Below are 15,334 nucleotides of genomic sequence, written 5' to 3'. Positions count from 1 at the left end.
GGTTTAGAGACGTCATGATCACAGCCTGCATGACATCACACACGCCTGCTGTAAACAAGCTCTCAGTCAACAAATATAAGCTACGATAGATTCAGAAGTTTAAATTCCAAGGTGAAGAAGCAAATTGAACATAAAACGACTTCTGACAAGTTGGTTGGAAAGTGGCGTCCTCCTCAAACACTATCACAGTTTGAGCGCTATGAACTTTAACCCTCCAGAGACCTGTGTGCGGACAATTCAAGGCACCTCCCAGGCATCTTCGTGTGTATGTATGTCTGTGTTTGTGTGTGCCGCCCTTTTTCCCTGGTCAGCTCCTCCCTGCCCGTGACTGTTGATGCAAGACTATTTTCTCAGTCTTGCCTCATTAAACCAGCCCGAGTCAAAACATATGAAGCTATTCTCCTGTTTGACATGCACCTCCTATGTGCACAACTTATTAGTTCCCTCATCATGAATCTGCACGTTTTCCATTTCAGACAGGTTAATTGCAGCGCACTTGAAGGTTTGCCTTTTTTTTCTCTCGACTAGATGGTTTTCCCTCACACACTATGTTGACAATTATTGACCTGAAGCATTTATGGGTCTTGGTTTTGTCCGTGGTGCCAAAACATGTTTATGTAAAATGCTTAGCATGTGTTACCGCATGATTTATATCATTGGAGGGATTGTGCGATACTTTTACAGATACCATACGTTTAAGGGGTGTGGCCTAGTGGGTGATGTCAAGAATTTGGCCGGTTTGTCTGCGTGTGCTTGTCAGAATGAAAGTTTTGGCTAACTGTAGTTTATTGCTATTGTTTTCATTGTGTTTGACTGAATCATTCAATGATTGGTCTGAAAGTGCACGGGTGACTGTCACAGCTATCTATCTTTAGAAAAAAATTGATTGGATGTTTAAAAAAAGAGAGGGGAGAAGTCCAGATACAGTCAAGCACCGCTATTCACGGGGGAAAGAAACTGAGCCCCGTTGCTTCAAGTGAAAATACCCGCATCAATTGAAGGCCCACAACCTCCACAACAAAAAATAGATGCCGCGACATGGGCACAAAGATCTACGTTTGTCTAAACAAAATATCATATTGCCCAAAAATATCACCTGTCAAATACCCAACTAGAGCAAATTAACCCACAATTACTGCTCATAAATGAACTCTTAATTACACATGCAGTTAAACCAGCACAATCTGCTCACCGGGCGGAGAGCACCCACATTTCTCAGCAACTGACACCTTGTTTCATTAATTCAAAAAACAGTTGGATTTGATACAACTTTATTGTCAAATGTGGTGTATGTGTAACATACAGCACAATGTGAGTTCTGCCAACTATAAGTTGCTTCATCTTTAATGATTTGCATACAATGTGGGTTTACTTTTTTACCCGTTTCATTTGAATGTGCCCAACCCTTTGTACAGTGAGGAACTCTGATTTGGTTGACTGAACTGCGATTTGCATTTATGTGCTGTGGCTGACCTACTGGTTTTAATTCCAGAGGGCATTGTTTTGCAAATGCACACGGCGACAGCGTTTTGTGTGTTTCTCCAGTCGAGTTCTTGTAGGTTGAAATTACATGACATGACTGTGTGACTCAGAAGCCGTTTTTTTTCTCTTTTTTTTTGTCCGCCAGTGGAACGTAGCTAAATGCAAAAGTAGTGTTCCTTCTTCACAAAAATCATCAAATAAAAGGATGTAGCATTAACGGTATGCTGAAAAGTACAATTTATTCAACAAGTCACTTGAGTCGACGAAACGGAATACAGTAATCCCTTGTTTATCGTGATTAATGGGGACCAAAACCACCCGCGAAAAACGAAAATCCGCGAAGTAGCGACCCCGCAAAAAGTCTGCAAACGGTCCGCAAGAATCTGTGAAAGTCAGCAAAACAACAGCTAGTCACATAGAGCAACATATACAGTACTGTACTATATGTATTTGATTTTTTTTTAATGAATATGTTTGAAAAATTTCTCGATGCAGTGAAGCCGCGATAAACGAACCGCGAAATAGCGAGGGATCACTGTAAATGGAGCTCGATATTACCCGCCTCTGCTGCGGCCTCATGATAGATAAATTGCGTAAAATGCGTTTGTCAAAAGCCCCAGTCAAATAGCACCTTTTGCTCCTTTGAGTCTGTAACTAAACACCAATTGTAGCACAGTTCCCTCCCATGACTAACCAAACATTCAATGCTACCCTCTAAAAGAACATTGTCAAGATTTCTTTGTATGCATGCTGACCATAACAGCTAATAAATACATTTTTCCATTCCTCCTAATGCAGCATTCTCATGTTATTGTGAAAAGGAAAATATGTGCTTTTCCTTTTGCCCCACCAAGAAACAAAGCAGTCAAACATGTTAATGGGTGTGATGTGAAGGATTAATTAGGCGTTAATTGGCTCTTTTACTAGAGAGGAAAAGTACCTGGGAAAGTCTACAAAAGCTGTGAACATTTTTCACCGGCACACAGCATTTAAAGTGGTCTAATTTTTTTCCCCTCTTTAAAGTCTAAATTCACCCTGGAAGATGTTAAAAGCACACCTCTCTCTATAACAAAGTTAATGAGTTTCCATGTGATTTTAATACAGACTTATTACACCTTTTCCAAAGGAAGATTTCAGTTTTGATCTGATTAGATCGTGGCGGTAGATCGTTCTTCTTCTTTTTCTTTTTTTGAGAGTATGAATTAGAATCCCCTCACTAGGCTTCCCCACTTTCCTCTTGGGAGGAAGTCAAGGGTTGAATAGTGGATGCTTCGCCGTCGCTGGCCACGCTGCACGATGTGACCTACGTCTACAGTAGCCGCACGCTGAGTGACACAACACTGATTCATAGCGCATGATGGATGACCTCACAAGTCATCTTAAGAAAAACAAGAGATGTGGGCTGAGTATTCGGATGTGGATGGAACTTGAATCCAAAAGGAAACACACTCATCATGCTGAAGCAGTCACAAAATGTACAGATTGCGAAGAAGTGTTTCTTTTTGTCTGATGACCTCATAGATCGCGATTGGTGGGGACGCCACACTCAATTTTTGTTTGTTTTTTATTTCATCCATTCCATCTTATCCTCACTAGGGTTAAGGCTGTGCTCGAGCCTATACCAATTGTAGTTGCTCTATATATAAATACACACGTTTTAAATGTGATGTTATATAATATTTAAATTTTAGGTATTTACTAATAACATAGGGGCGGCCCGGTAGTCCAGTGGTTAGCACGTCGGCTTCACAGTGCAGAGGTACCGGGTTCGATTCCAGCTCCGGCCTCCCTGTGTGGAGTTTGCATGTTCTCCCCGGGCCTGCGTGGGTTTTCTCCGGGTGCTCCGGTTTCCTCCCACATTCCAAAAACATGCGTGGCAGGCTGATTGAACACTCTAAAATTGTCCCTAGGTGTGAGTGTGAGAGCGAATGGTTGTTCGTTTCTGTGTGCCCTGCGATTGGCTGGCAACCGATTCAGGGTGTCCCCAGCCTACTGCCCGAAGACAGCTGGGATAGGCTCCAGCACCCCCCGCGACCCTAGTGAGGAGCAAGCGGCTCGGAAGATGAATGAATGAATGAATGAATGAATGAATGAATGAATACTAATAACATATTTATGTAATATTTGATAGGCTTCATGTATCTGTCAAAATATTTTACTTAGGATTTTAACTCCTCTCAACTCAAATGCGAACCACTATGCAAAGAGCGAACAAAAAACAAACAAACAGGATATCATTCACAAATTGAAAACAGTCTTATTTTCAGACTAAAATATTCAAGCAGCGCTTTTACTTTGGCTATGGTGTACAATGTCTTTGACGGCTATAAGGCTATATTTTTTGTTCTGAATGTCAAATTTAAAAAAAAGATTTTTTTGTATATTTTTGTTATTTCTACTATTGTTATTTTTTTACTCTTATTTTTTTTGTAGAATCTTCCATCAACATATGAAGTAAATCAAACCAATATACATTTACTGGCCATAACAGTTGGTGCACCTGCACAATCGTAAATAGTTTGTTTTTTCGTGGCACAGTTTAAGAATCGGTGATTTAAGCCACATTTAAAAAATAGTCTGCCTTTACAAAGATAGTAATATTTAGTTTTTATACTGAGGGACATGAAATTAATTTTTGTGGATTGCTGCTCATATTCTGATTTGATTACTTTAGTTATACATGCAAACATGTACACAAATAAATAGTTTTATTTGACATGTAATCCTCTTGTTTTATGACAGTTGTACTCAAAAGTCAATGAAACGTTCTGGCTGGCTTTGCTGGCTCATCTCACTTTTTTGTTTTTGTTTCAGGGGGGCCGGGGTCAGTTTGGGTACCACTGGCAGAGCCACAATATCAAACTGAGCGGAGTGGATGACATGGTCCTGCTCAGCAAGATCAACGAGGACGCCATCGTGGACAACCTGAAGAAGCGTTACATGGATGACTACATCTTTGTATCCTCACTTTACAATGGCGCCTCGCACCTCGGCGAGGAATTGCGAGTTTCCCTTCACCTCCGCTTTTCCCAGAATATCCTGATAGTCATTGGCGGCAGTGAGTAACCTTATTGTCGGAAGCTAATGCCCCGCCCCCTGCTGCGGTTAAAGGGGCACAGGTCAGCTTGCTACCACTGCTAGATGTTTGAGTTGCGCAAAGTTTGAATATTTCACTGGGGTGCAAACTGTAACAAAACAGTCAATCTGCATTTGTGCAGCCTGGATGCCCAAATTATTTGATGTATTTAGTATGTTTTGATTTCCTGGTTTGTAATTGCTGAAAGATGCCACAAAATGGCAGCCAAGTACTGCTTATGGTTTGTTCTGCGGTTCAGTTTGCGAGCCAAAATGCTCACAAAACAAGGTCATGTTTCCTATTGAAAGGAATGAAAATGCACTTAATATGTCCCTGACATTATTTTTATCTGTATGATTAAAGATAAACACTGTACAATATAGAAACAAGATGCTACGTTACTGATACAATCACTATGTGCAGCAGCTAAGCCAGTTAGATTCAATACTGTTTTAACATCTTTTGGTTATGAAAAAAGCACGATAGAAGCTTCAGAATAGCATGATTACAAGCCATTTTCACTTGGTTTGGCGCTAAATTGAGCGCTAATCTAGAGTAAAATAACAATGATAATAGCTTGCGTTGATTTTGCGCCACATGCGGGGGAAAAAAAAGCAAAACTAAGCCTTTCACACGTCCACGCCAAGATCGTTCGCAAATTACAAATAGCGGGTTCAATGACGTAAATGTCCTTGGAAAACTTTGAATGTTCACTGAATCATTTGTATACCGCATGCACGGTGTTACAGTGGAGCTGTAGTCCCGTCATGAATCTGTCTAGCCCCGTTTCAGCCCACTGAGCACAAAAACAACAAGTAGCCTAAAGGCGGATAGCGAGAAAAAACAAAACAAGAAAAGCGCAAATAGGCGAATTTGTAAATGTCATACCGCAAATTTGCAAACATTGACTGTAAAACCAATTTCCATTCGTACTTATAAAAAGTGATGGCCTAAGGAAGACCCCTTTACATATGGTGCCCCCCACCCCTTTTTTGTTTTTGTTTTTTCTCCCAGATATGACTGACTTCGAGTCATTGTCGCGCAGCCTGTTACTTTTTACACTGAAGTTCATTTAAAACGTAACTCATGTTTTTGCAGACATACTGTATTCGGCTTTGTGAGCAGTTCTGGTTTTGATTTAAACTCTTGAAAGCAACGCACATTGCACACCGATGAGGATTTTTTTTATCTAATCCCAAGTACACGCACAATTTACTGAATGAACTACTCATGAATGAGGAATGACGAATCCCTTTGAAAAACAGTTCTCCAAGAAGCACTTTTATGGCAGTGTCTAGGGGTTGTGAACTTTGCAAAATGCTGGCAGCTTTAGACCTGACAACTCTTAGTCAGGATTTAGCTGTTGGTCAGCAAACAGCAGCAACTGTGTGGCCTCCTTGCAGGCAGCACTGCAGTTCTTTCTCTGTAGGCCACCCACAATAGCGGCTTTATCTGTCATCGACAGCGCTTTGGCTTCAGGGTGTAAAACCTCACAACGGTGTTGAATGCCCAGCCCATTCTCAACATTTGCTCAAAACCAAGGACTTTCTATAAAAATCTGATCAGGTAATATTTTTCTTTAGCTATCAGACCATTCAACAGTCTAGTACATGAGCAAGTGGAATGGCAAACTATAACCAAATTTAAAGTTCCGTGGTGTCCAAAGTCTGGCTGATGGGATCATATGCAGCCCCACTACATGTATTTTATCGGCCCACCGCATCTTGTAAGAATAAAATTAAACATGCCCCACGTCAAATGGTTAAAAGTATAAATGTTAAGAATCAGTCATTCTTTTTTGCGAGAGTAAAAATTCTATAAAAAAATTAAAAGTTAATAGTTTTTTAAAATGTATAATGGCTAGTGATACATTAAATTTTATGTAAAATTATTGTTATTGTAAAAGTTTTGTGTAATTTTTTTTTAAATCTGTACAAAAGTTGAGAAATGCCAGACATCACACTCTTTGTCTTGATTTTTTGGGGGGTTAAAATCATAAATACATATGTAACAAATATTTTGAATTATTTAAAGTGTATTTGTTTAATTATTCTATTTATTTGTTTTAAAAATACCTTTAGTCTTCTGCAGGACAGCCCAAAAAAACCAACTAGTCTCTTTGTGATCTTTAACAACCAATGCTCCTGTCAGACATACATTGGTCCTGTGCTAATCTCCATCAACCCCTTCAAACAGATGCCTTACTTCGGAGAAAAAGAAGTGGAGATCTATCAAGGCGCGGTGAGTCGCTCAATTGAACCTGAAAGTATCCACGCAGGCTGTGTCGCTGCAGCACACACAGCTTCGAAGATGAGACTGTCTGCAGCACAAAGGTGCTGAAAAGAACTGGGTTGGATTTAAGGTGAATGTTCCAGCTGGCGGGTGCAGATGTTGCCTGTCAGGAACTGGACATGATCGCTGGGAAAGCTTGGCAGCGCCGTCATAGAACTGTGTGTTCGGCCAGCTGCACACCAGCCCCAGACACTCTGAACAAATATTCAATACCGTGCAGATAAATGTACTGGCTGCCTTTAAAAATGCATAATACATTATAGTATATGTCTAGTCAAATAAACGTGTGGAGAGCAAAGCATTTGGTCTTTATCTGTACTATTTAGTGCTAGTACAAACTTTTAGGAAGTTGGAAAATCTTGATCATCCACTATCATTGAAATCCCTGACAGGTTTAATATTTAAATCAATCACATGATTTAGCTTTAGATAAGTATGTTATGTTTAATGCTAACAAAGGAGGACTATGGGCTAGCATTGATGTTGTCGTGTTCTAACCCTACAAGAAAGGAATATTTCAGCCGTTGTTGTGGCCCCTGGTAGAACCGCTACTGGCCCTGTGCCCTGTGCATTTAAAATATGCCAAGTTTCAATGATTATGTTTTATTACATAATTAGCCTCTATCCTGCATTTTATGTAAGCCTTTCAGTAAATATTGCTTCTGTGTATTTTATTTTTTACATGTTTTTGAGTTTTATTGTCACATAATATTTAACTGAATGTTAAACGTTTGACATTTTCTGGGCTGTATAACTTATTCAAGACGGTATGGACGAATTTAATCTGATGCAAAAAAAATTACATTGCGATAAAAAGATTATGATGATTGAAAACCTCACATATTGAATATTACCTATTTAAAAAAAACCAAGAACATGTTGATTTTATTACATTTATTCATGCAATTTTTACCAGCATCATTGGACGGCCCGACACTCTCACATGGTGACCCTGGACTACTGTTCATGAAACACCCCGGTTTATGCAACCGCATTTTCAGTGGTTTATTTGTATTTCCTCACTCGAAAAGGTTTTATTCCTATTATTACTTTTATAATCCAATAAAGTTGAACATGTACGGCACACATTAATGATGGATTTTATTTATCTTGCTCATTTTATTTTTTCCCCCGCCACAAAAACCTTCCATTTGAACACGGATGTGTAGACTTTTTATATTCACTCTGTGTGGGATTCAAGAAAAAAAAGGCGGAAACAACAATGCGGTTCACTGGTGTGTTTTGAATTATCTTTTGCACTTGATACATGGACATTTTGGGAAATTTATAGCCAACACAATGCTTGAACAAATCTTTTCTAATATCCTGTCCTTGTGATATGTTTCTCTCCCATCAGGCCCAGTATGAGAACCCTCCTCACATCTACGCTCTGGCGGACAACATGTACAGAAATATGATGATCGACCGAGAAAATCAGTGTGTCATCATTAGGTAAAAAAATAAAATAAAACTGCATCATGGCAAGCAGTGTTGGGGCGCATGTTACAGTAATACATTACATTTAGCCAGCAAAAAGTTATATAACGAGTTACTCATGATAGTTGAGGATTATTATTTTTATTATTACAGTTACTGAGTACCGTAACCCGTTAAGCTTGGGACCACCAATCTTTTTGCAACTAAGAGCTACATCAGGGGTGTCAAACTCATTCCACATTGTGGGCCACATACGGCCTCAGTAGATGTCAAGTGGGCCGGACCATTAAAATTAGTTGTTGTGCCTATTGTTCGCCCATCCCTCCCCTGGTCTTTCCCGTTTTCTCTCTTTATTTACTCTTTGTCCCTCTACTCTTTACTCTGCATCGAAACCCGTCTGAGACAGATGGTCGCTCGGGATCTGGAATGTATTTTTTCTTGAATTGTGAAGTGCCATGAGATAACTTCTGATATGAGTCGGAGCTATACAAGTACAATCAACATGATGTGATGTCAAGAGGTGTGCTACTGTAATGCTTTTTCCTCAACTTCCTGGTTGTGCTGAAAGGACTGATGTGTCATGATGGGACCTTTTATCCCATGGTGCAGTCACCTGAGCTCCACGGTTGCTATAGTCATAGTGCTTACCTCATGATGAATAAATCCTGCTTCAGCACTTTAAGCCTGTTGTTTGCTCAGCGAGCACTTGCTAGTTCAGTTTCCCCCCCACATAAAGGCACAGAGTTGGATTATGCGATGGTCTAAATCAGCAAACAAAAGAATGGAAATGGTGTTATGATGAGGCAAACATCGGCTTCTGCCAACTGCTGGCCAGGCAGTGTGGTCAGCATTGGCATGTGTTTCCAATTTTCACCATTTACTTGGACAATGAACAATATAAGCAGTGGCAGTGACTCGGGAGTGAAGAAGTACAAATACTTGGTTACTGCACTTGAAGTCAGTATTTATACTGTGACATTGGCATCTCCCAGCATTTGTGATTAGTACGCGTTGTCATGTAAGAAGTTGTGATTTGATATTTTGATGGCACGTGAACAGCAGCTCATTTATGGACTCTCCAGCAGAAGCAGGATTGTTTTTATTTTTTATTGAACTAACCACAAGCTCATTTCCAGAAGTGCTCTGCTTTTCATTTCACAACACTGTGTATCGCAGTAACCACCGCCATTTAAAGTTTGAACACTTTGAGCCATAAGTCGATATGCAGCATTAGGTCCATGTACAAATTCCAATGTTTTATTGTTAGGTGAGTAATTGATGCCCCCTCCATAAAAGGGCTGTAACAGCCTATACATACCACAAAGTAGGTACAAAGCACCAGTTTGGTCAAAATGAAGCTCATCAACTCAGTTCCACCTGGTTCCTTGGCACCAAGATGCCACAATATTAGGGCGGAGCACTACTTTTATCTTATTAAAGCTCCTCAACTCACTTCCAACATTGAGCCTCGGCACCGAGGTGCCCCACATTGATGGCAAATCACTACTTTTGTCTAATTGAACCGACCCAACTTGCTTCAATGTTGTTCCTTGGTACTGGGAAACCACGAGTTGGCAGCAATTTAATACTTTTTGTCTAATCGTAACACTACAACTCCTCTCTATTTGGTTCTTTGGCACCAAGATGGTGGAAAAGCAATCTTTTTTTTTTTTTTTTGCTCTTGCCTGAGCACAAAAACACCAACTGCGCTTTCAGCAAATAACGGAGGAAAGGTTCCCCAAAAAGTTGTCAATATGTGAATTCCCAAATGTTGAACCACAAATATGTGGAGCCCCTCACATGTGTTTTATTTTTCGAATTTACTTTTACCTGACTCACCTACTTATGTGTTTTTATCTAAATCTCACATTACTGACTGTTCCATCACATCATTTTTATCAAATACATTGCACAGATTTACTTTACTAACCAAACTGCTAAAGTCATCCTTGATTAAGGAGCGCTGATGCTTAACTGGAGTTGATAAATCCCTACAGACATCATTGACGCTCCCCACAGCTTTATACTGATGTGCCCAAAATAGAAAACACGTTTGAAGAGGGACTCTGAAAAACGTATGCTCGCGTGCAGTATTGTAAGTATTTCCAGTGTACAGTGAGGAGGCCCCAACAGAACTGAGGAGGTGCTGGACTGTGGGGGAGGGTTAATAGACGAGTGGCTCCCATGACTTCCTCTGGCCGCCGCTAACAGGCTGCAGCTGTTTCTCACACAGCATTTAGCAAGATGACTCTACTTTAAGGCGCTGGAGAAAAAAAATAAAATAAAAACAAGACTCCGCAGCCCTCCACTGCCAAACCACATGCGTCCAAATAAGTATGACCCAAAAGTCAAGAAGGGAAAGTAGAGTGTAGGGTGTGGGAATAGAGATGAAGGCAAGTGTGTGCCAACGGGATTTACACGCACTAGACTGTCACCAATATTATTTATTTAGTTGATGGATACAGTACAATTTGAGAGAACAAACGTTTTTCAAAGCCATTCTTTTGGCTGCCACTATTTTAGTTTCAGATTTCAACTTCTGTTTTGCCAAGTCACCACTGATGGCACAAGTCCGAAATGCACAGCCTGCCACTGTATGCACTATAATTTCTTGAGATTTAATGACAAAATCCAATATTTGAAAACCAAATACTAAATAGCAACTCCGTATTTGTGGCGTACGTATCCTGTTAAATTACTGTTTTGAAATTTTGCAACTGTAAAATCCAGCCATTAAACTACACTGGTGTAGTCAAGAGCACTCATTTATGACTTTCATTATGTGCAAGAGGGAAATGTTCTCCAGCGCAAAACAGAAACTAAATGTCCAAAACCACAAAGAATCCAGAACTGGGAAAACAAGAACTGCAATAAAAAGGATATGCACAAATTAGATCTGTAAAGCGCTTTCCATCATATTGTTCAGCGTATCATTTAAAGATGAATAAGACGAGAAAAAGCAGATGTTGATATATTTTGTCTATTTTAGTGGTGAGAGTGGAGCCGGCAAGACTGTGGCAGCCAAATACATAATGGCATATATCTCCAGAGTGTCAGGAGGTGGACCAAGGGTGCAGGTGAGACCATATTCTTCTTATGAATGATAGGAAAAGTCATGTCAGAACAACTTCTCATTCTGTAAATCCACAATGAGTAGATTGTGAGGCATGAAATCAAATAAAAACAAGATTCTACAGCCAGCTAAAATCATTCATATTTAAACGGCTTCCTCCAGCTATCTGTCACCCCTGAAATGTCCTGCTTCTAAGCTTGATAAAGATCTAAATGTGATGAGGAAATGCCTGCACTGCAATAGCAGTGGGATTCCATTTTTTATATTCAATCCACTTTTTTTCTCAATAATGAATCGGAAAATATTGCGCTGCATGACTGATAAATTGCCTTAGTTTCCATTTTACCAAACAGTACGGTTCAATTCGGTTCAACGCGAATATCTGGAGCAGCAAAACAAAAAAATAAAAATAAAAACACAAATCATTTGTTTTCATGAGAATAATTGTGCTCAATATTATTGTACTGTATTTTAACACACTGTAGTAACATTTTACACGCTGATGGTTGTGAGAAGTCATGAAGTCACGCGTGGGCTGATTAAGGAAATAAGCTAGCAAGCTACCAATGTAGCAATTCTTTAATGGTAAGAAACAATATTACCTCCACCATACTTCACAGACGAGTTGTGTTTTTGTCATCATAGGCAGAGCTTTTCTTTCTCCATATTTTGGCCATTACATCACTTTAATAAGTTGTGAAAAAAACTGAAATAGACAGTGAGACATGGACATTCAAACGTTTCGACAAGGTCAATTTAAGTTCACCTGAAAAGGTTGTGGTACATTGTAGGTTCATCCGGAAATTTCACCAGAAAGATCGATATCCCAAACTTTTTCTGAGTATTGTGCATTTAATTCCAGTCTCCATACAGTGACTGGAAGTCTGTAATTTCAATTGAATGAGAGTCTGACATAGAAATGCCTTGCAAAGGAAAGATGTCCTCCAGACTGTGTTTGTACAAAAAGAGTGTGTGAGTGGAAAGTTCCAGTCACACTCACAAGTGAGAGTGTGAAATATGTGATATCTTTACCTAATACCTACTCTGTGTGTGTGCGTGTGAGTGTGTGTGAGAGAGCGAGAGAGAGAGAGAGAATGAGAGAGAGAGAGAGAGAGATGTCGCTCATTGCGCATGCCCCTTTGCGTCCTTGCAGCACGTCAAAGACATCATCCTGCAGTCCAACCCGCTGCTGGAGGCCTTTGGTAACGCCAAGACGGTTAGGAACAACAACTCCAGCAGATTTGTAAGATTTCCCAATACCTCATACCATTGTCACACTGCATTACATCGTTTTTAAAAGTAAGCCATGACAAGTCACTTTCAAATAGTGTTCACCTGTAAGTAAAAAAAGATACAAAGGAGGTTTCTGATATGACGACAAGTACACGATCCAACGCAATTTTGTAGAGGACATACCTACGATGGCATAAGTGGTCATTGTGAGATTATTTAGAGTAGAGGTACTTATTTGGGTCAATTCGCCGTAACAGTCGAGGGAATCCGAACATCAGTTTAAAAACTACCACATGTACAACCTACATGCCATGGGAATTAAAAAGTCGTAATGTTAACGTAACAAAAAACAACAAAAAAACTTTTTAGGGACCATTCAAATAAATCACATGGTCCTAAAAGGTGTTTGGCAATTTCTCCTGAAGCGAAGTCAAACACATACGGAGATGCAGTTGTCATCTGCCTCATGCAACTGATAACCCCAGCTTTGTTTACATAAGCTTTCAAAGTCATATAGAAGACGGATAGCTTCCTAAAATGAAGGCAGACCGTTCCAATGAAATGGTCCAGGGGCCATTTGAGTCTTCCATACTAAATTCATATGATGCAACGTCAGAACACATGTTTATTTTGTATGATGAGTATGTGGTTTCCTCTCGGGTTATATTTGTCTTTCGAGATGCATCGGTTCTACAACCCTACTGTATCGTCTCAGGAAAAAATCCCTTTATTTTGGGTCCATCCGCCTTAAATAACTGCTTTTGAGGTAGTGTCTTTGAGTCAATAATGCCTCTGTTCAGTGTCGAGCTACTGCTCTCAGTTTGAAAGTGACTGGAAAAGACATTACACTACACGCCCGTCTGGTGAATACAGTAAAAATGCAGTAAAATATTCTTATGGGAGCACACACAGGAGCACGTCAGAGCCCGCAACTCCTGTCTGTTAGCCCACTCGGTTGGTGAAAATGTCTCTCTGGTCCATCAGGGGAAATACTTTGAGATCCAGTTCAGCAACGGCGGCGAGCCAGATGGAGGGAAAATCTCCAACTTCCTTCTGGAGAAGTCACGTGTCGTCATGAGGAATCCTGGCGAGAGGAGTTTCCATATATTCTATCAGGTGGGAGCTATTTGCGACCTGCGCAGCAGTGAGGAAATGGTTGGCTCACCGATACAGTCTGTGAGGGAAAATCAGGATATGGACTGAAGTATTGGGCAATATCTCAATTCACGTATCAAACAGGGTTTGGGCTTAAGCCCCGGGATGAAGTAGAACAGAGATTCAGAGCCATTAGGCCTTCTCAGGTTGAGTTAACTAACACATATCGATCTGGATTAATGGACATAAATTCCCCCCCATACACACACCCAACATTTTCCCGCAAGAGCAGAAATTATTCTAGCCTTCTGTTTGAACTCCCTGAAAAGTGTCATGGAGGATACCATTTGGCTCTTTGAAAATGTGTTTTCCAATGTGAGTGCTTTGACTCATGTCAAACAACTTTACATAATCTGATGATGTACTGTACATGTGAGCCAGCACAGCATTACATGTTATTATGTCTCTGAGTACAGTTGATAGAAGGTGCGAGCGACGACCAGAAGAACAGCCTTGGGATCACGAGTTTGGATTACTACACTTACCTCAACCAGTCTGGTTCTTACAAAGTGGACGACATTAATGACAAAAATGATTTCCAAGAGACCGTGGTAAGGACCGTAGTACCCCATCAACGCATACTTTTCTGTTCCAGTGACTGTGTCCACTTTGGCCTCCCAATTTTGTTGTAACTGTTGACTCTTGGTGTTGCCAGCATGCCATGAAGGTGATTGGAATCTCGGATCAGGACCGCGCCATGGTGCTTCAGATTGTGGCTGGCGTCCTGCACGTGGGCAACATCAGCTTCAAGGAGGCGGGCAACTACGCTGCTGTGGAGAGTGAAGAGTGTAAGTGGCCTTTCTGTACTAAGGAACCACCAGTGTGTGGTGCCCTCTGTATCTCATTAGTCGTCTGTTTGTTTCTGTTTGCTTATCCACGTTCGTGTGTGTCTTGATATCGTGCCTGGTGTTTCAGTTTTACCTGCCTGTTTGCTTTTTCGTTCTCTCTGCCTGCCCATCTCAGTGGGTGTCTGTGGTCATGCAAGCCCGTCAATTACCTGTCAACTTTTCTGTCTGATTCCATCTTTTGATTGATTAAAATTTCAGGCACACAAATTTGAGGTGTGTCAGAAAAGTTCAAGGACCGGTTTTATGAAAGATATATTTCAAACTCAAACTATGAGTATGCCCTACACTGTGGGCCAGACTGAGATCCTCCAGTGTTGAGTTATAGTTGGGCAACTCGTGGCTCTTCACCATGACAACAGATCACAATATCCCGAACAGCTTACAATTACTGGCCAAGAGAACCTCACCGTGCCGGAGCAACCTCCCCACTCACACGATCTGGCAATTGAAGAGGTGCATGACATCAAGATGGCTGAAATGACAAAGGGAAGCCGTGCTGCATTCCGAAAGAAAGCTTTCAATTGTGCATGAAGGTGTAGCAGAAAAGGCTGCGAAAGTGCTTGAGACAGCTGAGTGATTACCAGTACTGTAGTACAAATATTTTGTGACTCCAGTACTGGAACTTTTCTGACATAGAGCTAAATTAGCTGTCAATTTTCATGGAAAATACAGGGAGGATTCAATGCAAATGTTTAAATTAGCTCTTGCAATTAGATTTTTCAAACCTGAGACAAATTG

General features: G+C 40.5%; 1 protein-coding gene across 2 annotated transcripts in view; it reads left to right on the top strand.

The window, feature by feature from the left end:
* Nucleotides 1-15,334, top strand: part of myo1ea (myosin IEa) — a 48,028-nt gene that overhangs the window by 11,561 nt on the left and 21,133 nt on the right. For both annotated transcript variants that reach the window (XM_052063764.1, XM_052063763.1), the window contains exons 2-9: nt 4,297-4,440; nt 6,710-6,799; nt 8,208-8,302; nt 11,277-11,364; nt 12,514-12,603; nt 13,578-13,709; nt 14,165-14,299; nt 14,404-14,536. In XM_052063764.1, the coding sequence (XP_051919724.1) occupies nt 4,297-4,440; nt 6,710-6,799; nt 8,208-8,302; nt 11,277-11,364; nt 12,514-12,603; nt 13,578-13,709; nt 14,165-14,299; nt 14,404-14,536 (907 nt within the window). The remainder of the gene's footprint in view (nt 1-4,296; nt 4,441-6,709; nt 6,800-8,207; nt 8,303-11,276; nt 11,365-12,513; nt 12,604-13,577; nt 13,710-14,164; nt 14,300-14,403; nt 14,537-15,334) is intronic.

The sequence above is a fragment of the Hippocampus zosterae genome, chromosome 4 (assembly GCF_025434085.1).
Source record: "Hippocampus zosterae strain Florida chromosome 4, ASM2543408v3, whole genome shotgun sequence".
NCBI classification, from domain to species: domain Eukaryota; kingdom Metazoa; phylum Chordata; class Actinopteri; order Syngnathiformes; family Syngnathidae; genus Hippocampus; species Hippocampus zosterae.
This window is presented reverse-complemented; position numbering and strand designations above follow the sequence as displayed.